The sequence below is a fragment of the Habropoda laboriosa genome, unplaced genomic scaffold (genome assembly GCF_001263275.1).
Source record: "Habropoda laboriosa isolate 0110345459 unplaced genomic scaffold, ASM126327v1 scaffold291, whole genome shotgun sequence".
NCBI lineage: Eukaryota > Metazoa > Arthropoda > Insecta > Hymenoptera > Apidae > Habropoda > Habropoda laboriosa.
In genome coordinates, this window is record NW_017100515.1 from 2,138,385 (window position 1) to 2,162,481 (window position 24,097).

Below are 24,097 nucleotides of genomic sequence, written 5' to 3' on the forward strand. Positions count from 1 at the left end.
CTTTCCTCCTTCTCCCCCCCCCTCTCTCTCTCTCTCTCTTGGAACAATGCTCGAACGAAATAACATTTATTCTAGCACCGCTTGCGAAGTTCAAAAGCCGCCTCGTGCCGCGTTCATTATAAATGGATTAAATCGTTGAACGCGCGTGAGCGTCGCAATTTTCAAAAGATAAATCCTTGTTAGATGAGAATGCAGATCGCGGGGCGTAACGATGAAGGAAGCAATTTACAAGCGATTCGAATCCAATCGGCGACGGAGATGAAAAAAGAACGGAGGAGAGACAGGGAGAGACAGGGGGGGGGGCGAGGGAAGAGGAGAATCGCGTCGGCGATTTGTTAAAGATAAATCTCCGTTCCGTGAAAAAAAAAAGAGAAAAAGAAGAAGAAGAGGAACTAGAGAGGAGAGAAAGATGAAAGCAACGATTCACGAGTTGTTCGAATTGAATCGGACACGAGGTGGATAGGTGGGGGGGAAGAAATGAGAAAAAAGAAAGGGAGGGCGAGGAGATCTTTGACGGACGATCCACGGTGAAATCACGATTCAGCTCGTTCCTCACGTGATACGTAGCTGAAGAAACGGTCACCGGGGGTGTATTGTTCACGCAAGAAGCTCATTTCCCGGCAACCACTTCCTGGGATCCTGCGGTGTTCAGAAACGCCGCATGGAACACCCGTGATAGTCGGTCTCTGTTGTACGTAGCACGAAACTTTCTATATATCCTTCTTCCTGTGTACCTTCATGGAATACACGTGTGTATACACACATACGTGTCTTCGTGTGAACACGCACGAACACACGATCACGTTTTATTAATATTGTACAGGTGTAACACAGGGTGTAACAATTCGTTTAAGTTGAACGTCTGAACTTCGTTTCCGATGCTGTTGAAAGTGAAGAGAAGAAAGAAAATGACTAAGAAGAGTTTGCGATTCCGTATGTTGCATTGTAAAAAAACAGATGTTTACGTGCAGGCAAATGACAATGACCTTGGAATGAAATTCAGAACGACCTTGCAGGAACCGTTCTTTTGTCATCACTCTCTAAAACCATATAAACTTCTCTCATATTAGTCATTTTTTCTTACTTTCAATAGCAGCGAAGATAATTGAAATGTTCAACTTAACTCAAACAACACCCGGTACATGGTATTTCATCTGAAACAGGCCACCTGAGTATCTTATTCTGTTGTGACGATAGAACAAATATTTCGCATGCAATTTGAGTGGTATCAAAGGACGAATACGCTGCAAAGAGTATTTCTGTTGCAGGATCATGTTCTTTTTTTAAGTTTTCAAGGTCACCCATGTTTTTCTGCACATGAATGTGTATTATTTCTTTTTGCAGATTTGCAGCTGATGTTAAAATGCGTTCAGAGGTGTACAATAACATGACCTTGAGGCAATATTTGTCTCGCGAAATTAAACTTTGAACTGAATTAAATCAGCAAAGCAAGCAACTTGCTTTGGTGATTTTGTAAAGTCTCTTGCAAGTGATTTTAAAGATTTGCACAATCTTGAATAATTAAATAACGTCGTCTCGTTTCGCCGTATAAGTCGATAAATTATCCACCGAGTAAAATCTTGCGAATACTTGGATATAGAAAAAAAGAAGCAAAGCTGTTCTTAAAAGAAGATTGATATTTCCAGTTCTTCAGTCCCCTTCAATCCCAGTACGTTCACTTTTTCCAGTTCCATAAATCTCCCACACTAATCTGTTTACAGATTAAAACGGAATAGCCCGTTATAAAATGTGTCTGTATGCACGCAAGTGGCTACATTGTTCAAGGTAAATGCACGTTCGCCGGTCGCATAATAGAATTTAATTCCAATGTAGTCGGTGTACTCGAGCGAGGAACGTGTGTGACTGTAGCAGACGGCTCTAAAAATCCTGCCCGAGGCTCCCCCCCCCCCCCCAGCTTTCGCACCGAAAACATGTGGAACCTAGCACGACGAGCTGCTCGTTTCGAGAGCTTTTTTAGGTTATTTTGCTAGGTTCCCCTGGTATCCACCTAGGCGAATCACAATCCGACGCGGATACCTATCTCAATTGTTGTTTCCTCTGCTACGCCACGCGTTAATTCGCTTTGAATTTCTTCCAATCTCGATAAACGACGTTAAACTTTACGCTACACGTCCTTTGATCCCAGTTTCACAATGTTAATTCTGCATTAACCGTCCAAAACATCGATATTTTTTACTTTACTAACATTTTCCCTGAAAGTATCGTAATTATTATAAGAAAATAATTTTACGACAATATGGCGTCGATGTTAGGTTCTTGGAGTGAGAAAATGGCTAAATGATCAGGTACCGTCGATATAGAAGTTTACTGTCATGTTGAACGATATCTCGAAGGTGAAGAAGGTGTCATTAAGCTTCGGCGAGATCCAAAACACGACGGCACTCGTCACTTTTTCTTGGCAGAGTAAGTTTCTGACTCGACAACGAGCAACCGTGCATTTTCCTTCATGAGAAATTCACGAACCCTCTAACCTACTCTGTTTGAAAGCATGCAAGCTCACCGGCGTGACCGTGCGGCCAGCCACCTCCTTAGATTACGATATAAGGAATGGTTAACGCGATGTGGCGGTGCACGCACCTGATAGTACAAACCGCATATACATACATACATACGTATGCAACGCTTTCTTCTGACCCAGCTTTCATACAGACTGCATCGTAATTCATGATACGACCGAACCGGGGTGTTGTTTGATTCTTCGTGACAAAATAAATCGTAAATAGAGCAATTTCTCTGTGTATTCGTGTATTTTAATTTTTTTAACAGAAAAAAAAATTAGTTTAACAGATCGATTTCATTTGGTATTATAATACGATAGTTCCCGCGTAAATCTTGACACAAATTGTTATTTATGTTTTCAGGAAATGAGCGTTATCTAATTATTAATAATTTACAAATAGATAATATGGTTGACATTACTGAAACAATTTAGTTAATGCATGGATCACCTACCACGTTCGATATTATCTACCGCGATAACAAGCCATAACCAACAATCGATAACTATTCCGGCCGCACTAGTTATCCTTCATATGCATACAAAGATACACGCATTCCTTACAAGTACACACATTCTTCTACACTATATCCTTGTATTAAAGTGTATAGAGATTCATTGTTGTTACACCTTGCTACTCCGTTATCTCTATGATACTGGGTCAACTGCAAGACGAAGCGAAAGGAAAAGAACCGGATCGTGAACAAGACGAAAGAACGTAAACGAAGATGAAAGCAGGCAATAGCATAGAGTGAGTGAGAGAGAGAGAGAGAGGTTGGAAATAAAAAAAGATGGAAAAATAAAATTACACAAATGTTAATATTTACTTCTGATTCCACTCTATACAAACTTTGAAAATGTATTATGTTATTTGTAGATTTTGTGAAATGATAACAATTCTTATCAATTATCTATATTTTATTTGAGTTTGATTACTTGTTTACAAGTAATAACCAAAACTAGAAAATGTTCTTTTGTTTCATATACGTGGAATTCATACAATATTGCAAAAGCAGCATACGTATTTCAAATACTTGTCATGTCAAAAACATTTATTTATATGCATATATCTTAATAAATGATACACCATCACATTATCGGTTTTATCAAAAATTCTTAATTTATCTTATTTAATCAATATATTGTACAACTATATGAATAAATTATCTTTGAACAGTCACTATATCTATCATTTCTATTATTCACATTATTTTAATTACTTTAACTATTTCGAAACATCTTTTACGAACAAAACTTCGCAACGTAACCTAATCTTACTCGAATTTAATATATACCTAACCTATTTAGTGTAAGATACTTTCTGCATATGCCACAATGAGGCGCTGTAGTGCACTCTGTTATTTAACATATTTAACTATTACCTAGTATTATTTCAAATAAAGCGATTAATATTTGACAAAAAAATTAACAATTTTACATAAGAGAACACTTTTAACATGGAAACACGTCCGTATCGATATCAAAAGCTGTTTACACGAAAGATAAAATTGTATTAGGAATGGCGCCAAGGTGTCGCCATTTTCATGAAACTTTACCAAGACAGTAAATCGAGAAGGCTGTGGGGAGGAACAATTCCTCAAAGCGAGTGTGTGTGTCGGAAAAGTGTTGGAAAAATTGCCAAAAAGCAAGAATAATGTGCTGGTCGTAAGTATATCTCCCTTCAATGCTATTTTCCATCGGTTTGAATCGCTTTTGGGCACAAAACACGGGGCCTATGGCATGGGACTTCCGTTTAATGAACAGGAACAGGAAGTTCCTCACAATCTGAAATGGCAAAATAAAAACATCCTGTACTGAAGAAAATTTTGAAAAATATACACGCTACATTTCTGAACAAGTAGGCAAAGATGAATAAATTGTGTTAATTCTATCGAATTGAACTTCAAATTTTAATTTTGCGACCTACTTTCGATTCCGGCGTCTCAAGGTCGAACAACAGTGACGAATTACTAAGAGTGAAAAATGGAATGGTCACAACTAGCCCTTTTTATTTTTAAACAAATCCCGATGATATCAATTGTTATGGATCGTTTGATTTTAGTGAGCATCAGAAAGAAGGGGATTGAGTTGAATATACAAAAATGCAAGCAGAAAGTATTTGTACTAATGATATTGAGGGTCTGGACTCAGACACCCTTATTCCTGTACGTATGAGTGTAATTCATATAAATATGCTTTGCACAGTTATCTTTCAGGCACATTATTTCATCCATAGATATTTTTTAGGTTGAAATTCTTTCCTGTGATGTTTCTCACCGTGCACGATCTCAAGATGCCTTATCGATAGTGGAATTAGGAAAACAGTTACTTTTTAGTGCAAAGTATGGAGATACTGATACTGTCCGTGACCTAATGTGCAGAGGTGCACCATTTACCACAGATTGGGTATATATTTCAACAACAAAGCTATTTTATTAACAGATGTATAGTAAGTCATAACCACAACAGCATATTATTATTCCCTATTAGTTGGGCACAAGTGCATTACATTTTGCTGCACAGAATAATCATACAGAAACTGCAGAAGTTTTACTAAGAGCAGGAATTTCAAGAGATGCAAGAACAAAAGTGGATAGAACACCTTTACATATGGCTGCATATGAAGGCCATCACCAGATGGCACAATTACTTCTTAATTACGGTGCTGATGTTGACAGTAGAGATATGGTAATTAAAATAAAGCTGTATGAATAAACTTCATCTATAGTACACTTCACAGAAAACATGTTTACAGTTAAAAATGACTCCTTTACATTGGGCAGTGGAAAGAGAACACGTAGAAGTGATGCATGTTTTATTAGAACATGGAGCAGATGCAAATGCAACTAGTAAATTTGATAAAACTCCAATTAGTCTAGCATTGGAACATGATAGACTGGATTTGGTAGATATATTGCAACAAGAAAGAGAAATTGTAGGTATTAGAGCACATCAACAAAGTCAAGCAAACTCAGCAGAACTTGAAGTAGCAACTCATAATTTAATACAGTTAGAATCTGAAAGAGAAGAAGAACAAAAATTTGACCTACAGCAACAAGAATCACAACCAAGAAGAAAGGTTACACAAGGTTTGTTATTTGATGCTTAAATTATTACTTTAAAATATTGACAATGAAAAATCATTCATATTATGATTCTTTATTAAATATTTAGTACAAATGGGAAAAAAGCCACGGATGATCTTTCAACAAATTCATGTTGGACCAAATACTGATGTTGACCAAGAAAAAGAAGTTGAAGATGTAGATGAAATTACTAATGCAAATAATATTAATAGCGGTAAAAAACGGAAAGATGTTTCAGCTATTGGAGGAGTAAATAAACAATTTAGGTTATTAGAAGCACATGGAATCACAATGATACCTGTAGATAATGATTCATCCATTGTTGAAAATGCCATGGAAAGTGGGAGAACAGTCGTTTTGACTGGTATGAAATATTTAATAGCGACGTACAGATATTTTATCATTTATATTTACTGATATTAATAGTTTATTCTTACAGAGGCTGGTAAACTTGCGCTAAATTTAACAAGAAATTCCTCAATAGGAATGAAACGGCTTCATGTAACTGGAAAGAAAGGGACTCCTAGGAAAGTGATAGCTATTAGAGCAGATCAAATTTTAAATCATAATGCACCTACCCTTACATCCAGGGGGCCTAATATATTAAAAAGGTCTTCTGTGGATAATAAGGCTGGAAAATTATTCATTTCCTCTATTCCTAATACTACGCCTGTATCAACACTTACACAGTCTAGAAACGTAATATCTTCGTCAGAGGTATGTTAAATGAAAGCGCCAAGATTACAGCAAATTTATAATTCATAATTTTTAATGCATTTGAATTCATTGATTTTTTGATAGAACAAGATCGTTAGTTCTCCCACAAAAATGACAGAGCCAATAATTTTAAAATTAGATGATGATATAGAAGAAATTACCGAAGATGATGCAATAGATAATAATGAACCAGTTATGGATATTGCAGTACTGAATAGACAATTAGCGGAAGCACGAAGACAAGCAGCAGAGTATCGCAAACGACTTCAAAAAAAAGAAGAAGAAGCAGAAATATATAAACAACAACTTAAAAATATTACAGCGCAAAGAGCATCTAAGTGATTTTGTATGAGTATATATTTTGCATTAAGCTTCATTTTTAAGTAGCCCTGCTTTTTCTACAAAAACTTCTCATATATACAATTTTCAGCTTCGTACAAGAATTGATAGAAAATTGTATTATATTTTAATATATTTTCTTGCTCTATCTCATCACAAAGCATTATAGTAGTACTTATGCGAGCTTTTCATTACTAACTGCTTACTTTTGTAAAGACTATCTTACGAATCTGCAAGATTCTTCAACTGTACATCATTAATACTCTTTGTTTGTATCAGAAAATTCAATTTTCCGTTTTACAGGGCATAATCATGTACTATTTAATACATGTATGCTTTTAAAAAGCTGCATATTATATATACATACATATAATTGAGTCTGATTTATGCAGTAAACAAATATTTTTTTAAAATAAATGTAGATATTCAAAGCATTCATTTGCTTTCCACATAATGTCTTGCAATAGAACATAATCTCCTTTTTTATACAATATCGCTATCTTTACATCAGTTTCTCGCGTCAAATTAGATATTCATCTGTAAACATACTATTTATAATTTTAACTACTTCTGTTACTATAAGCTGCTAGTAATAAACAGTATTTCCTTTATTTTGGACGCTATATAAGCTTTTCATATTAAACACACGTTGTTAGGCAATACTGAAAAAAACAATATAAAAATTAAATAATAGATAATATAGGAAAACGCGTGTTTTTAAATTGTATATGATCTATTTTGTATATAGTGAATTTTTATATATATTATAAGGTTGCATAATAATTATAAAGCGATTATGCAGTATCGTTAAATAGCTAGGTCTACATGAAAAAAAAAAAAAATGAAGTAAATAGGAAGTTTCTATAAAAGTTTTAAAATTTTATGAACTTGAAATAATGAATATCTCTTAACTATTTATATTTTGTAGAACAAGGAGTTAATAATGTTTAGTGGAAAGAAAAGTGTATCGTGTATATTGATTACAGATAAAAGTCGGAGGAAAATAACAATTCGATGCTGTAATATGCTGCGCTGATTGAATACAATCATTTTTCCATTAGGTCGATGAGAAAGATATTTTTTATGGACAATTTATCTAAAGCACAAAATGTGGAAAGCAAATAATTGAAACGAATAAATTTTTAGCGATACAAAATAAAATTTACTTAACAAATAGATTTATGCATTATTTGGATAACTGTGGTTGTCACTTTGTATATTTTCGTACAAATAAGATTTCATTCCAAGTATTTCTCAATAGTTCCCGACTACATAAACACTTGAGCTCAGTTTAAATGTGTTTTGAAAGTATAAATAATAATCTTTTAATCTAACAGTCTACGTGGTGCTATGTATTCAAATAAAATCCCAATAATTGAAACATCTAGTTTAAGAACACACGGTAAATAGAATTGTGTACAGCAGACAAAAGAAAGTAGTCCACTCAGGTACAAATTATGGAGTGTATAATGTATGAAAGAAGATTGACAAGTGTGAAATATTATCAAATCCAACAAATTACATAATACTACGACTTTTTCTAGTAATATATGTTGTAAATATAAACGTTTATACATATGATGATAGAACTTGTTGATGCAAAGTTGAAAACTTTCATTCGAAAATAAACATTTTATATTTCACGAAATATTTGTATTATTATCTCATTTAATGCTGAACAGATAGTATGTACATAGCTTTGTAAAAAATAATTCAATTTGTTTAGCGATATTTCTGAAGAGGATGCAATAGGTTTGTGTGTAATATCCTTACATTGAATAATATTTCGATATATTACACTAAACTTATATAAATTTTAGACACTTGCATTATTTATAATACGAAGTGTTTGTGATAATTGTTATGAAATTATTAATAATCAGAATTTTATCATAATTTCACAAGACACAAGTACAATCGATAACCTCGTGAAAATGTCTCCCGCGCTATCGATTTGAAAGGACTCGTGAGGCAGCACTGTCTACCACGAAGTTTCATATTTTAAAAACTTTACTTATCGATCTGTTCGATGGATTTCCGTTTCATCTCCCGTTAGAAGGAATGAAAGTATTGCCGGGAATATTCCTTTATCATGAACCGCAAAGATGACTAGAAAACAATTGGTACAATGAAAGGAAAATTTTATTATTCATTAGTAACGTAATGGTGTCGACAAGAAGTCTTGTCTCTACGCTGCATATAGGTATACATTTGCTCGTGTTTCTGGCTCTCGCGATCGATCGCAGCAGTCGCACAATCTCAGCCTGCTGTGAAACGTCGGCGTGTTTACTGTGTTTGATGTATAGCGTCGTAGAGTAGAAGGCCATGTAAAGACTCCTATAAACAGTGTGCAAAATCGAAATGGAACAGAGTACACATTTGTGTGTGCTTAGTACCTCGCGTTTGTTTTGGTAATTCGTAAAGTAGGCGAGTGTTCGCGAGGATGGCTAACAGATAAAAAACAATGTTCGTTTCCTCTGTTTGGTACTGATCGATCGAATCGTTACTCCCGCTGTTCGAAATTGTGCGAAACTACGCAGAACTACGTCATTGAGCGACAGCGTCGTTCGGGGAAACCTTGAAATGTGCGCTTGACGTTCTATCGTAAACTTTTCGCGCTCTTTCGATATAATCGAAATTCAAAGGTACATCGAACGAATTTTACGTATTGACCGATTTATTGATCCGTACCAATGAAAAGAAGATTCGATATACGGCACGATACGACGACGGAAAGGTATAACGAGAGTAGGATATAGAAAAAGTTTGGTTAAAGAATAATCTCCTAAAGGCGGCTTGAAGACTGCAAGGTATATACTCGGGTATCGCGCCACGACAGGTTGAGAACCCTCCAAATGTTTCGTAGCCCGGACCCGAAGGCGATGTCCAGTGCGCCGCGGTGCAAGGAAGGGGGCTGTTTTAGTTGTCGTTGTGGTGGTTATTATTTCTGCGCTGCTGATATACCCAGTGATTCAATAGTAACGATTCTGGCTGATAGAACAGCGGGATACGAATAACGTGTCTGGGAAAGGCGATACCCCGCGATTACGTGCATCGTTATTATTGCGCCCGAAGGTGCGCGCGCGCGCGCGCGCGTGCACACATTACATCTTGTATATACTCGAGAGGCGCAACGATCTTCGCCTATGTGTCTGTGTGTTTGTGGTGAGCACCGTGATATGTGGAAAAGTGCAAAGTGAACGAATGAGAGAAGAGGCGCGCGAGAAAGTATTCGTTTTCATCGATGCCTAAAAGATATGAAAACAGAGTGGTAGTTTAAGCAACAACACAGATCGTGTGTTTTTTCTCACTCTGCCTTTCTCTCTCTATCTCTCTTCATTTGTCTCTTAGACGCGTGTGTTCGTTTGTGGTTTTGATGCGGGTGTGAGTGGCAGGTAGAACATCAAGGTAGCGAAAAGCAACGAAGCGGGAAGCGGCATCGAACCTTTTGAACATTGATTTCCCCATCATTTTCCCGACTGTATTAACTTTTTCATGTACGAGCTGTAACGCAGCGGTGACGTTCGAAAACAATTTCACGAAAATGCGATACGAGTTGTTAGGTCGCCTAGCGTAGTATATCGCCTAGCGGCGACGGGCCCAGAGAGAAGCGGCGGAAAAATGGCGTCCGATAACGAAGCCTCTTGCGCGAGTGACCCAAATTTCGCGGTGATTTGTTCGTTTCTCGAGTGCTTCGGCAAGTCCTGTGGCATCATTTATCCTGATATCGCGCGCCTTCAAGAGATGCTTGAAAACACACAGGAGGGTGAGTAAACTTGACATGCATACGTGTATGTGTAGGAAAGAGAGAGAGAATGACTGACCCGCCCCCGCGAGGCCAAAAGTCTCGCGTGTGCTATTAGTTTTATTTTGCGATTTCGTACATTTTTTCTTACAAATTTCTCGCCGTTCAATACCTTTCACTGTTTTTGAGCCATTTTCATGTAATCGTTTTCATTGAATAAACATGATACGAAATTTACGATTGTTTTCATCCCCTTTTTTTCATCGGAATTCAACACATTCTTACAGATCTTTGTCTTCTATTCGTTTGCTTTGTGTAGCAACAGTTAGCAATAGCAGTAGCTATCAAAAAGTTAGTAACGGTTAATGATCGTTTATATTAACATTCATTGTTACACTTAAATAATAGTATTTATTGACAGCTTAGTTCGATTTGCTATCCACTGTTGTTATTTTCTCCCGTGCTGCCACCTCCCTTGTTGTCAACGTCGGTTACACGTGATTACGAGTTATGAATCGCGCGTTGAATTAATAATTTGAAAACATACGTCTTAATGATTTTAATACTTTATTATAAAAATAATTATTTCATTGTTATCGTTAATTTTTTATTTATTATTTAGGTTTCCAAATTAAAATTTTACGCCTTTAAACACAAATTTTTAATCTTGTAATTTGTAATATCTTTTCATTAAAGACTTTTTAAAAATATATTTATAAGTTGTTTCTCCTTGATGTAAATATCTAGTATTTTTTACACATGTAATAATTTACATTTACTATTAACTTCTTTTTTTTAGTACCACAACAGTTGATAGATCTGCACATCAAATTATTACGGAAAACACGTAAAACAGTGTCACCAGAAAAGTGGGAACGAGCACTGGTTAAGTTCTGCCATACATATTCTAATCAAGATGGATGGGAACTTGAACGTTTTGGTTACAAGAAAGCCCGTATTGCTGTGAAGCTACGATTACTTAAAGTATAAACATTATTTTATTATGCTTTATAAACTATAAAAGTAAAAGTCTTAAAAAAATGCTTAAGTTCAAAGTTATGTACATCTAGTTGTACAGTTTTATTTTTCATGGTAAGTTTTTCTTATTGCAGGTTCTTTTAGAAACACAATTTGACCTAAATCAAAAGTTTAAAAATGAAGTAAACAAATTAGCAGCTACTGAGTTACGGGTGGAACCATTAGGAAGAGATAAAACTGGTTTAGCTTATTGGTATCAGCTTGATGAAGAGTGCAATATAAGGGTTTATAGAGAAGATTTAGATGAAGAAAATTGGGAACTTGTAGCTAAGTATGTGAATTTGAACTTTTTATTTTTTTAATGATTTCAGATATATTTGGATATAAATATTAAATTGATATTGTGTTATCAGGGATCGGGAAGGTGTAGTTAATCTTATAAATACCTTATCAAATGGAGAGATTGCAGCTATCCCAATTAATGAGGATAGTAATAGTTTAGAAATTTCTGAAAAACCTATTATTGATACGGGACAAATATCAATATCACCAAGTTTGGAGGATGAAACTATGCAAGAAAATGGTATTCATGCTGAAGGATCTGATGAAAAAGATTTAGAAAAGAGTGGAGGTGAAGATTTTGAGGATGAAAGAGAACTAGATGACACTAATGAAGGTGATAATGCTGAGGATGACATGGATGGTGAAGATGAAATAACCAATGATGAAAGTTCTAAACAAAATACAGAAGAAGAGGATTCTCAACAAACAATACACAGTGAAGTAATAGAATCAAATACTACTGAGATACTATCTTTAGCACCAGCATGTCCTTTAAAAACTTTAAATGGTAAAGTTGATTCATTATCAGAAAAAGAAACAATTTCACCTCAAGAGAAGGAACTAAATACCATTCAACAAACAATGGTCACTACTATTATATCTGATATTAAACCTGCAGAAATATATAAATCTGAAGAACATACAACAGTAAGTAGTTCAAAAGTTGATTCTGAAGAATCAATACCTCTTAAATCAATTGAAACACCTGTTATTACATCTCCTCTTAAATTGATAAATGTTTCTGAAATAAAACAATTTCATGAAGAAAAAATGATTACTGGAATAACACCAATTGGTAATCCATTGAATATAACAAAGAAACATAAACATGAAGATACAATAGATTCAATTATGAAACCACTAGACAAATTGTCTAGCAAAAGTAATTTTCCTTTTGTATCTATGGACATGCCAACAGCTCATAGTAAATTATCTGTTAAGCCAATAGATCAGCTAGCTGCAAACCTTGTGAGAATGCAATCTGAAAAACTTGAAAAACCGAGTGGAGCGAAATCATTAGAAAAAATAGCAGAAAATCTAGCAAGATCGGGGAGTATTGTGGGAAACGTAATAAATGGAGATGATGATAGATTACCACAAGATTTCTGTGCTAGAGGTCCAATAGAGAAACCTAATGTGCTTAGAGAACATAGAGGTATGGATTTGTCTACATCACCTAGAGGGTGGGAGAGTGCTAATGAGCAAAACAGACCAATGGATTTCTCTGGAATCGATTTATCTAGTCGAAAATTTAATAAATCTATGGATTTACCTTCTCCTGGGTACAGGACACAAGATTTTCAACATAGAGAAATGGATCTTAGTACGAAAAAATTAAACAAACCAGAAGTTACAAATTTATCATATGACGCTCGGGCTGTGATGATGCGTAATCATGCGATGGTAGCAGATTTAAGTAAAAGACAAATGTCGTTCCCCAGTTACGAAATGTCCTCTGCTCCATATCATAATGCAACAAGAATACCTAGTAAAGATGATCACAGATTACCAAATTATACAATACTTCCAGATCCAAGTAAAATTACGGCTTTAAGAATGAATGCAACACCGGTGAAACGCCCATTAGAAGCAGATGATATGCAACAGGACATGCTAAAAAGAATAAGGGCGGATGTAATACCAATTAGAGGATCCATGGATAAAAGGCCAATAATGAGTAGTAATTGGAGAGATGAAGTTGGTGAAGCCATTGAGGAACCAATGATGATGATTCAAGGTGAAGGGTCTGGTAGTGACTGTGATGCAGTAAATCCTGGTCTTGGAGAAGCAGTAGAAGAACCCATCATTTTTTTTTATGGAGAAGGATCTGGTGAAGAATGTCAAACAGGTAATCCTGGTGAGGATACATCAGCTGACAATAAAGAAAGCAACGAATCAAAAAACGAAGCTGATTCTGCTACTTCATCTTTATCACCAAATAAAAACTTAACTGAAGATAGCCTTATAAATGAAGTGTCTGCTGGATCATTAGTAACAAGCAAAAGCGCTATAAAATTAAACAGAAATTATCCTCAATCGAGTGTTAGTGTAAGAAATAATTGTCAAACTGTAGGCTCCACACAAGAAAAATCAAAATTCAAACCAACATTGGGCATTCAAATAATACCAAAAAATTCTAGCAGTCCTATAAAAAGGTTATCAAGATGGGATGTTGGGAAACCAGAAGAAAAACCAGAATGTGACAGTAGTATCATATCAAATGAAGAAGACATATCACAGAAAAAAGATGAAACTGAGTGTGAGGATTCCTCTAGCGAAAATCAAGACATTAAGGTAGATGGAAATTCATTAAGTACCGAAGGTACAGCATTACAAGAGAGGAATATAGAATCAGAAAGTTCACAAGAGATCACAGAAGAAAATTCTACAAAAGAAAAACAATGTTCTGTTTCTCAAGATTCCATGCAGTGTGACTCGTCTATATCTTTATGTCAAGCAGACACGTCGGAAACGCTCAAATTTTGTACAGAAATTACGCCTGCAACGCATTCATTAAATAACAAAGATACTCCGCAAAATGTTTGTGACTCCGATAGCATATCTTCACACGAGACGAATACTTCGGAAAAAGTAGATAATGAATGTAAACCAGTGGCTGCATCTCCACCCAGATTTTTTTTTGGACCTAATTGTATTTCATACACTTCAAGATCAGAAACATTCGAGCCACAATCTGATCATACTGTTTCAACAACTATAGAATCTAAATCAGACACACTACAGTATGAATGTGTTTCTTCTTCCAAACAAACAGAAGATATGATTACTTCGTATAAATCAGACAATTTTGGTGTAACCCAGATGAATAATAATTCTTTAAAAGTCAACTCGTATACACCCGAAACTAGTAATCCACTTCATGAAAATGATAATAAGAATAAAGTAGAAAAGATAGAAGGACCAACTAATACATGGGAACAAACAGTTTCTTCAAAATACCCTACACATGAACAACATTGTACAATGCAAAAAACAGAAAGAAATTTGCCTAATTCAGAATCAAAAGAAGAAAATTTCAAGCCTTGTGCTATTGATATTGTACAAGATTCTATTTCTAGTAGTGAAAACACAACAAACGAATACATTAAACCTGAAAAAACACAAATGTTGGATGTAACTTCACAACCTCACAGTACGAATGACTTGAATAAAGAAAATATGGATATAAAACCGGAAAATGTAATAGTAACACCATCCACAACGCAATATAACTCGGCTACCGAGTTAATGGAACATGAAATGTCGAAACCAGGGTACAATAGTACATCAGAAGTGCAACTACAAAGTAAAAAATGCGATCTGCAAAGCAATATTGATAAAGCTATAGAGATACCAAGTCTTTGTTCTGAAGATGAAGGTGATTGTAAACCATCTGATACATTGACACTCAAAGAAAATGAATTAGAAACAGATTCAATGTCTGCTAATAATTCGTGTTCATCATCTTTTACTCAGAGTCCAGAGTTAAAAACACAGCATGAGAATAATTTTGCCGAATCAGATTCTGCAAGTAGGGTAGAATTTTCTATCTATCAAGAAGTGGATAGTTCGGCAGGAAAAGAGATAAAACATGTTTCGGAAAAAGAATCTGATTCGTCTGTTGAAAGTCATAAACGAAATGACAAAAATGATAATATCCCAGAATTTCATAATCAAGAAAAGCGATTAATAAGTCCTGATAATGAGAACATGAAAAGCCTAATTGGTTCTAATACACATTCGGTACATAGTTACAATAAAGATAGTAAAAAAATCGAAATTTCACAACAGAATGAAATTTCAGGAGATTCTGAAGAAACGAAAGAAGAAACGTTCGTTGATTCGTTTATCAAAAGCTCTGTGCCTGATATTAATACTGAATTAGGTTTCACAGACAACTCTACTGTTACTAGTTCAGAATCAGTTGAACAATGTAACAAAGATGCACTAGTTCCTACAATAAGTAGCTCAGATGATGCTGGCACTCATGATGCTTCAATTCATGAAAGTGTTAAAGTGCAACCAGATTCTGAGAAGTCGTCCTTTAAAGATGAATGTCCTATTTACAATGTATTACCAGAGACAGTACCTGACGCAAATAATTTTAAACCATCCAAATCTGATGCAGTTGAAGTTAAAAAAGAAATGAATATATCTAATATAGTTCAAACTGCAACATTAGAAGACCGAAGTTCCTGTGTTGATCAAGATTTGAATAAGGATATGATTATTGATGATAAATTAATGAAATCTGATGAACCTTTAAATTTAAATGAAGAAAAAGCATGTTCTAATGAAAACTTATCACGTATGGAAGATATACATGATGTTTCATTTGAATTATGTTCATCTTCTGATGAAACAAATAAATTTGGTGCTGTTCCTGAAAAAGAAATAATGGAGGACATTAATTTTGTAGACATTCAACAAAAATCAATTTCAGAAGATGATAAAAAAATTGAGCAGGACAAAAATGATAATATGGATCAAAACAAAGATGCTATGAAACAAAGTGAAAAGAGTAACGAAGAATATGAAGAGCAAACCTCTACAAGTAATATTGTAGAAGACACAAATAATAAACAGCAAGAAAATGTTCTTGAAAAACTAGAAATAGAGGAATTAAAATTGAATCAAATGAATACAAATTCTGTAAATTCACAGGAGCCAAGCAAAATTAAACAATCTTTAGTTGCAAATTATGAGAGCAGTGATTCTAATGATGGTAGTGATGATGTTTTTGAGACTACTCCAACAGGGTCAATTGAAAATAAAGATAATTTGTTTACTAATTTAGAAGAAACAATGACTAGTAATAATGATACAGAAAGTATTGAAGAACAACCTATGAATGATGAGGTACTATCTAATGAATTACAGAATACAGTCATTAATAATCAACAAATAGAATCAACATCAGAAAACAATATTGAAAAAGAAGTAAGGGAACAAGCTGAATATAAACAAGAGAAAGTAATTAAGGAAGATGTAAGTGAAGAAGGGCGTAATTGCACTGTTATTCCATATGATATAAATAAAAAATCAATTACAAATGAAAACAAAAATATTCATAGCTCTGAGGAAAGTGGTATTACAAAATTAATAAAAGCAGAGGTATGTTCAGTTTCTTCTGAAACTGATTCAATGAACAAAAACAGTATAAACTCACCATTAACCAAAACAAATAATTTAATAAATCAGATAAGTCAAATAGAAAATAATGGTTTAGTTCAAGTTACAGAAAAAGTAATGAATGCACTTTCTGAACAAAGAGATGATTCTCAAACAGTGTATTCTATACAAAACGAAATTGAAACTCATAAACAAACAAAAGAAGACATTGAATTTAATGATATTAATAATGAAATAACATGCAAAAATTTAAAAGAACAGTCTTTGAAACCTCTGGAAGAGAAATTAATGACAAGTTTAGATAATGATATCAAGTTTATTAAAGCTGAAGGTATAGAACGTGTCGCGGAAGAACTTCCGATTATGGAGTCATACAATAAATTAAAGGAATTTTCAGAATTCAGTGACAAAGGAAATAAATTTGATATGCATTTACATGGAGAAAGTAATTTAAATAAAGATTTGTCTGATGGAGGTGATACAAACATTCACCCTGTACGAAATATTTTACCACTTGATAAATTTGACAATATATCCTCAGGTGTAGATAAATCAGAAATATATAAAAATAATATTTCAACTATGCCAAAAGATATTAAATCTATGGATAATTCACAATTTGTAAATTTTATATCTGATAAATCAGAAAATTTGGATATTATGGATAATCATGAGAAGCAAAATGAATCACTTCATATTATAAGTAAAGCAATAGAGTCCCTTCCTGAAAACTCAGTCTCAAATTTAAATGATAGTTCAGCGATTTTTAATGCACAAGAAACGGCATCGAAATCAACGACTGTAATAAACGATTTTAAAAAGGAAGCTAGTAAAAGATTAAGCGATGTTTCTGATATTCAAGATGTTCCTCCATTAAAATCTAAACCACCGTATGTAGAGTCCAATGAACAAATATTAGAGGATTTAACAATTTCCAAAGTGCAATTGGATCAAAATTTGGATAGTTTTAAACAAGTAGAAATGCCGATCTGCGAAGCTAAAATAAGTGAGGATATAGTATCCGATAGTACCATAGAACAGTTAGCAAAAAACGAATACAACATGATGGCTAATACAACAGATAACACACTGAATGAAGTTGAACAAAAGCATAATGTTGGAAGTGATGAGAAAAACGAAAACTCAGAAATTCAAAGTGTCGAGGTGAAAGCAATCTCTATAGCATCTGACGATTCTATGGGAGTAGACAACGAAAATTTATTCAGTACAGCTCCTGAAGAAATGGATCCTTTAGCGTGTACTGATGACGATACATTGAAAAAATTAGGTGATAATGAGCCGGCTGATAACTCTGCGCCAAAAATAGGTTTACGTGTTAAACCCGTGTCTGAACTTACTTACGATGGATGGAAATTAGATTCCACCGTATCTTCTAAAGTGTCCCGCAAGCGACGTAACAGTTCCCATGAATCGAACTCGGAAGATATGAGCGCGAAACAAGACGACGAAGAAATGATGGGAGGTAAAAGAATAAAATTACGGTCAAAACGTATGCCTGATAGGCAATTACGAAAGTCTGTGGAGGAAAGTCGCGTTGTAACAATAAGTTCTGACGACGAGGCTGTGAAGTGTAATCGTGAAAAATTGGAAGATCAAGACGTTAAGGATGTCAGCGATGACCAAAGCGCTACTCATTCAGTCGCAATTGAAAGAAAAGGAAGAGGACGTCCGAGAGGAAGATGGAGACGTGGTTATAGAGGAAGCTGGCGTTCAACTCGACCAAAGCATTCTGAGATTCGGAGCAGTCAAACATCAGAGATATCACCCGATGTTCATCTTGATGAAACACCAAGTAATAACGAATCTTTGAACATGACACCGATTTCACAGAAGAAACGAAAGAAAAGTAAATTCTTATTGGATTTTTAAATACTTCAAGGAGACAGTAATGTAATCTAATGTGTAATAAAATATTGTTCACAGGGAAAATGGTTTTGGGTCTAGAAATAGGAAGGGATATTGTTCCCGAAATACAGGCAGGATTGGCCCAAGATGAAACACCTGTAAGACAATCTAGAAGAATCGCGCAATTGAAGATTAAAGAAGAAGCGGATAGACGAAGAATTGAAGAAGAAACTTCGAATGAAAGGAAAGACAAGAAAGATTGTACGGAAAAGAAGAAGCGGAAGAAACAAAAAGTACATTTCTATTTTATGTAAACCTTTAGTTAATATTTATATATTGCATAACTACTGTATTTTTTTCAGCCTGAAAGCGAAGAAGAAATCGTAATTAAAGAAACAGAGAAAGAAAAGAAATCTAAGAAAAAACGTAGGAAAAGGAAAAAGAAAAAAATGCTGGCTAAATTCAATGAAGCAAATCCATGGCAAAGTTCTTCAGGTTCTAGTAGTGACGATGAAAATGAAAACGACGAAGATGAAGATGAAGAAGAAGAAATTGAGAGCGAAGGATCTTTGCTTTTTAAAAGCGACCACGAATTTTCGCCGGAAAGTGATCTTGAAAAGGATCAAGAATCTGAACCATTAAGAAGAGCAAGAACTGCACAAAAAGGTATTGCATTAAAAATTGAGTCATGTAGAAATGCATTTTAACTTTTGTTTAATTGTAGCTCAAAGCGATGTAGAAGAAGCAGATGATGAATATGCTTGTCAAAAATGTAGCAAAGCAGATCATCCAGAATGGATACTTCTATGCGATTCCTGTGACAAAGGTTGGCATTGTTCTTGTCTTAGACCTGCCCTTATGTTAATACCAGAAGGTGATTGGTTTTGTCCTCCATGTCAGCATGTAAGTTTTTAGCTTTAAAATTAAAATACTATTTGAATAAAGTATTTTATTTATATTCATTTGTCACTAATAAATATTTAATTTTAGAACTTGCTGGTAACTAAATTACGAGAAAGCTTAAAAACATACGACCAATTAACGAAAAGGCACGAAAATGAGGTTTTAAGAAAAAAACGACTAGCATTTGTTGGCATAAGTTTAGATAATGTTCTCCATAAAAATGAAGCACAACGTCATCAAAAAGGATCAAAGACGTCTAGCCAAGAGTCTGACAATGGTAATTTTTATTTTTCGTATAATACTTCTTTATATTGTTCGCTTTCTTATTATATATCAATTGTTATTTGTATATTCTTTATAGAGTCCTCATCTGCTTCATCTTCCTCAAGTTCAGAAACGTCTAGCAGTGAGGAAAGCGAACCTGTGTATCAGTTACGTGAAAGACGATGTGCAAACAGATATAAATTTAATGATTATGATGCAATGATCAATGCTGCAATTCAAGACGAGGTAGAAGCTGTTCAGGGAGCCGGCAATCAAGGAAGAGGAAAAGATATTGCAACTATAGTAAACGCGGAAAAAGAGGAAGCACAGGTAAAATTATTCCCGTATGTTTATATTTAACTTCAAGTTGCTCATGTTTTAAATTGTTTAATAAAAATTTGCGTTTAGCTTCATTTTAAGGACGAAGTACTAAATATGGAAGAAACTCCAGAGAACAAAGATGATATTGACAGAAAATCTGAGAAAGACAGCGATGAAGAATATAAAATGGAAGGAGAAGACGGTATGGACGAAGAAGAAGAAGAACATAAAGGAGTAGTGAAGAAACTTTTGTCGCGTAAGAAACATCGTAAATTGAATAGTCTTGACATAAGCAGCGAAGATGATCCGGAAAGTGACGAAGACTTCAAAGGCACAAGTTCTGATGATGAGGAAGATTTCGACGATCACATGACATCTTCCGATGAGAGCACTTTTGCTGATGTAAAACGTCGAGGCAAAAAGGGAGATTCACGATCAGTACGAAGAAGCACTAGAGCCAGAACTACTCGTTATGACGAAGATTTTAGTGAGTATAATACATAAATTCTTCAACTTTCAATGTGATAGATAAGATCAGAAAAATTTTAATAATAAATGTTTCACAGTAAATGATGACAGTGAAGAAAGTGATAGACCAAAGAGAAAAAAGTCTCGATCTACATGGGACTCAGACAACGAAGACAGTGATAACTCATGGCGACAAAGGAAGAAAAAGTAAGATATTGCTATTTCTACGTAATTAAGTTAAGTTAGTTTACATATATTATCATCTTGAAATTTTGTTTTAGAAGTAGAACTATACCAACATCGAGGTATAAACCATTACCAAAAACGAAGAGCAGAAAGAAAAAAAAGAGAAAACGTATAATTGAATCAGATAATCAAAGCGAGAACGATGAATCGAACGAGGAACCACGAATTGAAACGTCATGTGAAATGCAACCACAATTGGGAAACAGCGAATCTGCAATGCCCGATGCATTAGATATGAAGCTTGAGAATATAAATGAAAATAACGAAGACAAAAATGTTGGTGAAATAAAAGACATGAAATTGCAAGAAATAAACCCGGAAATGTCTGATATACCTGCCGTTCTACCATTAGAAGAGATCACACAACAAAAGAAAAAGAAAGTAGGTTTGCGCTTATCCTTTGTTTAAAATACTCAAATTTTTTAATTTTATAATTTTGTTTCTTCTTATATTATTACAGGAAAATGCAGTGAAAACAAAGAAAACTCCAACAATTAGGAGAAAAGTATGTGAACCTTATCTTGTTTATTAATCGATTGTATTTGAGAATTTTGAATTTATAAATTTAATTACATTTTCAGATTATATACGGTGGTCTTCCAGATGAGAATAAACCGGAAGAGGAAGAAATCTTAAGCAGACGAACTCGCGGTAGAAAAATTAACTATCAAGAAGAAATAGCATCAGATAGCGAAGAGGTAAGTTATACAATATGAAATATAGAGGCGTAATGATAACAAATATTTCGTATAATATTACAGGAGTTAAAAAAGGCATTAAGAAGAACAGGAGAAAGCGAAGATGAGTTTGTTGTAAACGAAGGTGAAGATTTGAACGAAGATGCTGAAAAAGATTCAGATTCAGGTAATTTGACAAAAACGTATTAAACGTAGTCGTGTTAATATCACGAACTAACATATGATATCACCTTATAGGCGATATTTATAATCCAAAAAAAGATGGCCATAAATTTAAGAATAAATCGCCAAAGAATAGAAAACCCAGGAAAAGCAAAAGTCCCAGTGGTAAACGAAGAATGTTAAACGATGGAACGCCGAAACAGAGAAAAAAGCCTGGTCCAAAACCTGGAAGTAAAAACCGGTCACGTAAACAAAGCTTTCTACTTGGTTCTGTAATTCAAAGAAGAGACGACCAAGATGGCGAAAAGGATATTATGGTGAATGTCATGGACAATCCTATAGGAGAGATAGACTCGAAAATTGATGACAATCTTTCGGAAAATGTAGGATTGAGTGGTACGGCTATGTCGGTAGCGGGTTCGTTTACTGGAGATGTTCCCGAAGGTTCCCTAACGGGTCTTGGAGCCGGTGAATTAGCCGAATTGGATGACGAACAATTAGAACAAATGATGATGGAAGATGAAGAATATGGCAGACGTCAGTTAGAGCTTGCAGCTATCGAAATAGCGAAGAAAAAGAAAAAAGAAGATCGAGAAGCAAAGAAGCTGGAGAAAGCACGGTTAAAAGCGTTAGAAATATTGGCAGCTGAGAGACAACGGGATCCTAACGCGCCGGATGGAACTGACGGAGACGTACCAAAGAAGAAGAAAAGAGGTCGCCGTAGTAAAGCAGAAATTCTTGCAGAACAAATGCGCAGGGATGGAGCTCCAAATCTGAACGCTAGTAGTTTGTCTGTCAGCTTGTCACAAAGCAATATGTCATCTAGCATTAATCCTAACATGTCCGCAGTTATGACACCTGATGCGGAAAGAACAAGCGAAGGACACATTCCTATGATGACAGGACCAGACGGGCATCTTTTTAACCTCGACGGATCACCCATGAAACCCAAAAGAAGAGGCCGTGGAAAAGGTAAAAAGACTCTTGCATTGGAGGCAGCTAGAGCCGCAGAGGCAGCAGCAAAAGCTGCCGCTGAGGCTGGTTTGCTAGGAATTGGCACTGATTCGAATTCAGAGATAAAACCTGGTGAAATCCCAAATGTACTTCCCACACCAGGCAGTAGCACCTCTGGTTCGGCTCCGTCCACACCACCTGCTGGTGTCGTTACAACACAAGGACCACCTTCCTCGCAGACACCGACGTCACAGTCTGTTTATCCAACGTTGCCGCCTAACCAACAGTCTTCCGTCATCACCAGGATGCTTCAATCTCAACCCGTCTCAAGTAGTCCACAATCGTTCTCTGTTGCGGCTGCAGCAATGGGACACAAATACTTCGGTGGACCTAACGCTGGAGGTCAAATGATCGGCGGGCCTAGGACGGGTTACGAAATGCAACCTCGTGGAAGAATTCCCTCTCCGTATAGACAAGCTGGACAATCCTCTATGCCACCACACTTTGCGGCTGTAAGATCAGGAACTCCACCTATGAGAATGAGAGTACCTGGTTCGCAAATGTATCACACACCACATCATCCCATGGATCCCTCTCCGTCAGGTGGTGGACCGATATCGATTAATAATCGAGATCGTAGTTCTCCACTCGGGCCTGGGCCCGCGATGATTCCGCCAGCTGCCGGAAGTCCTCTAGCCAAAGGTGGTCCTACGCCTCCTCCTCCTCCTCCATACGTCAGAGGAGCACCTCCCATGTCCAGGTTTGCAGACAATCCAATGGGTCCTAGGCATCAAATGCCACCTTTTACGAATGCATCACCGGTCAGTCATAATATGCAACAACCATCACCGCCCCCTAATCGACCACCCGGTAATTTTTCACCGTATCATCCTCCACCTCCCCCCAATTATCACTATGGTGCCTACCCACCTCCTCCGCCTATGTCGACGGCAGATGACGCAGCCGCATATCAAGGCTCTCCGTATCCCGCGGATCACTTTTCATCCCCTGCGGATAATCAACCACCCATTCAAGCACCACCACCACCTCAACCTCCACCTCAACAGCAGGCACATCCGAACGATGCTGGTGCTGGTAATAAACAATACGACGAAGAAGGTTCCGGAGAATTTGGTGGTTTAGTATCATACTTCAGTAGCCAGAGAGAGGACGATCTTGATTCGTAGCATGAGTGAGATCTTGGCCAACCCTGAATCGTTATATAGGAGATGCATTAGGCAATGGTGTTTTAACGGCCCAGGTAAGATCGCAACTTTTGCTCGAGAGGGACAAGTACAAGAGAAACATAAAAGAAGTTAGTAACGTGTAATGTAATCGTAAATAAAAGTAGATATAT

General features: G+C 35.6%; 2 protein-coding genes across 2 annotated transcripts; both read left to right on the plus strand.

Annotated features, from left to right (window-relative positions):
- Nucleotides 1-4,080: 4,080 nt before the first annotated feature.
- On the plus strand, nucleotides 4,081-6,663 carry LOC108576459 (GA-binding protein subunit beta-1). Its single transcript, XM_017939465.1, has 8 exons — nucleotides 4,081-4,183; nucleotides 4,581-4,683; nucleotides 4,766-4,924; nucleotides 5,009-5,206; nucleotides 5,274-5,607; nucleotides 5,693-5,968; nucleotides 6,044-6,321; nucleotides 6,406-6,663. Exons 2-8 carry the CDS (start codon nucleotides 4,621-4,623, stop codon nucleotides 6,661-6,663), a joined length of 1,566 nt encoding a protein of 521 aa, XP_017794954.1. The 5' UTR covers nucleotides 4,081-4,183; nucleotides 4,581-4,620.
- A 2,826-nt stretch (nucleotides 6,664-9,489) lies between these two features.
- On the plus strand, nucleotides 9,490-24,070 carry LOC108576498 (microtubule-associated protein futsch). Its single transcript, XM_017939508.1, has 16 exons — nucleotides 9,490-10,426; nucleotides 11,205-11,389; nucleotides 11,518-11,714; nucleotides 11,797-18,725; nucleotides 18,803-19,017; nucleotides 19,087-19,390; nucleotides 19,449-19,627; nucleotides 19,715-19,904; nucleotides 19,989-20,221; nucleotides 20,300-20,699; nucleotides 20,779-20,887; nucleotides 20,962-21,307; nucleotides 21,387-21,431; nucleotides 21,508-21,624; nucleotides 21,688-21,790; nucleotides 21,862-24,070. Exons 1-16 carry the CDS (start codon nucleotides 10,282-10,284, stop codon nucleotides 23,925-23,927), a joined length of 11,763 nt encoding a protein of 3,920 aa, XP_017794997.1. The 5' UTR covers nucleotides 9,490-10,281; the 3' UTR covers nucleotides 23,928-24,070.
- The last annotated feature ends 27 nt before the right edge of the window (nucleotides 24,071-24,097 follow it).

Coding starts and splice junctions, on each gene's coding strand:
- LOC108576459 (XM_017939465.1), top strand. CDS start 4,621: ATGCAAGCAGAAAGTATTTGTACTAATGATATTGAGGGTCTGGACTCA. Junction 4,925..5,008: donor CACCATTTACCACAGATTGG/GTATATATTTCA, acceptor ATTCCCTATTAG/TTGGGCACAAGTGCATTACA. Junction 5,969..6,043: donor GAGAACAGTCGTTTTGACTG/GTATGAAATATT, acceptor TTATTCTTACAG/AGGCTGGTAAACTTGCGCTA.
- LOC108576498 (XM_017939508.1), top strand. CDS start 10,282: ATGGCGTCCGATAACGAAGCCTCTTGCGCGAGTGACCCAAATTTCGCG. Junction 10,427..11,204: donor GCTTGAAAACACACAGGAGG/GTGAGTAAACTT, acceptor TCTTTTTTTTAG/TACCACAACAGTTGATAGAT. Junction 18,726..18,802: donor ACAGAAGAAACGAAAGAAAA/GTAAATTCTTAT, acceptor TATTGTTCACAG/GGAAAATGGTTTTGGGTCTA.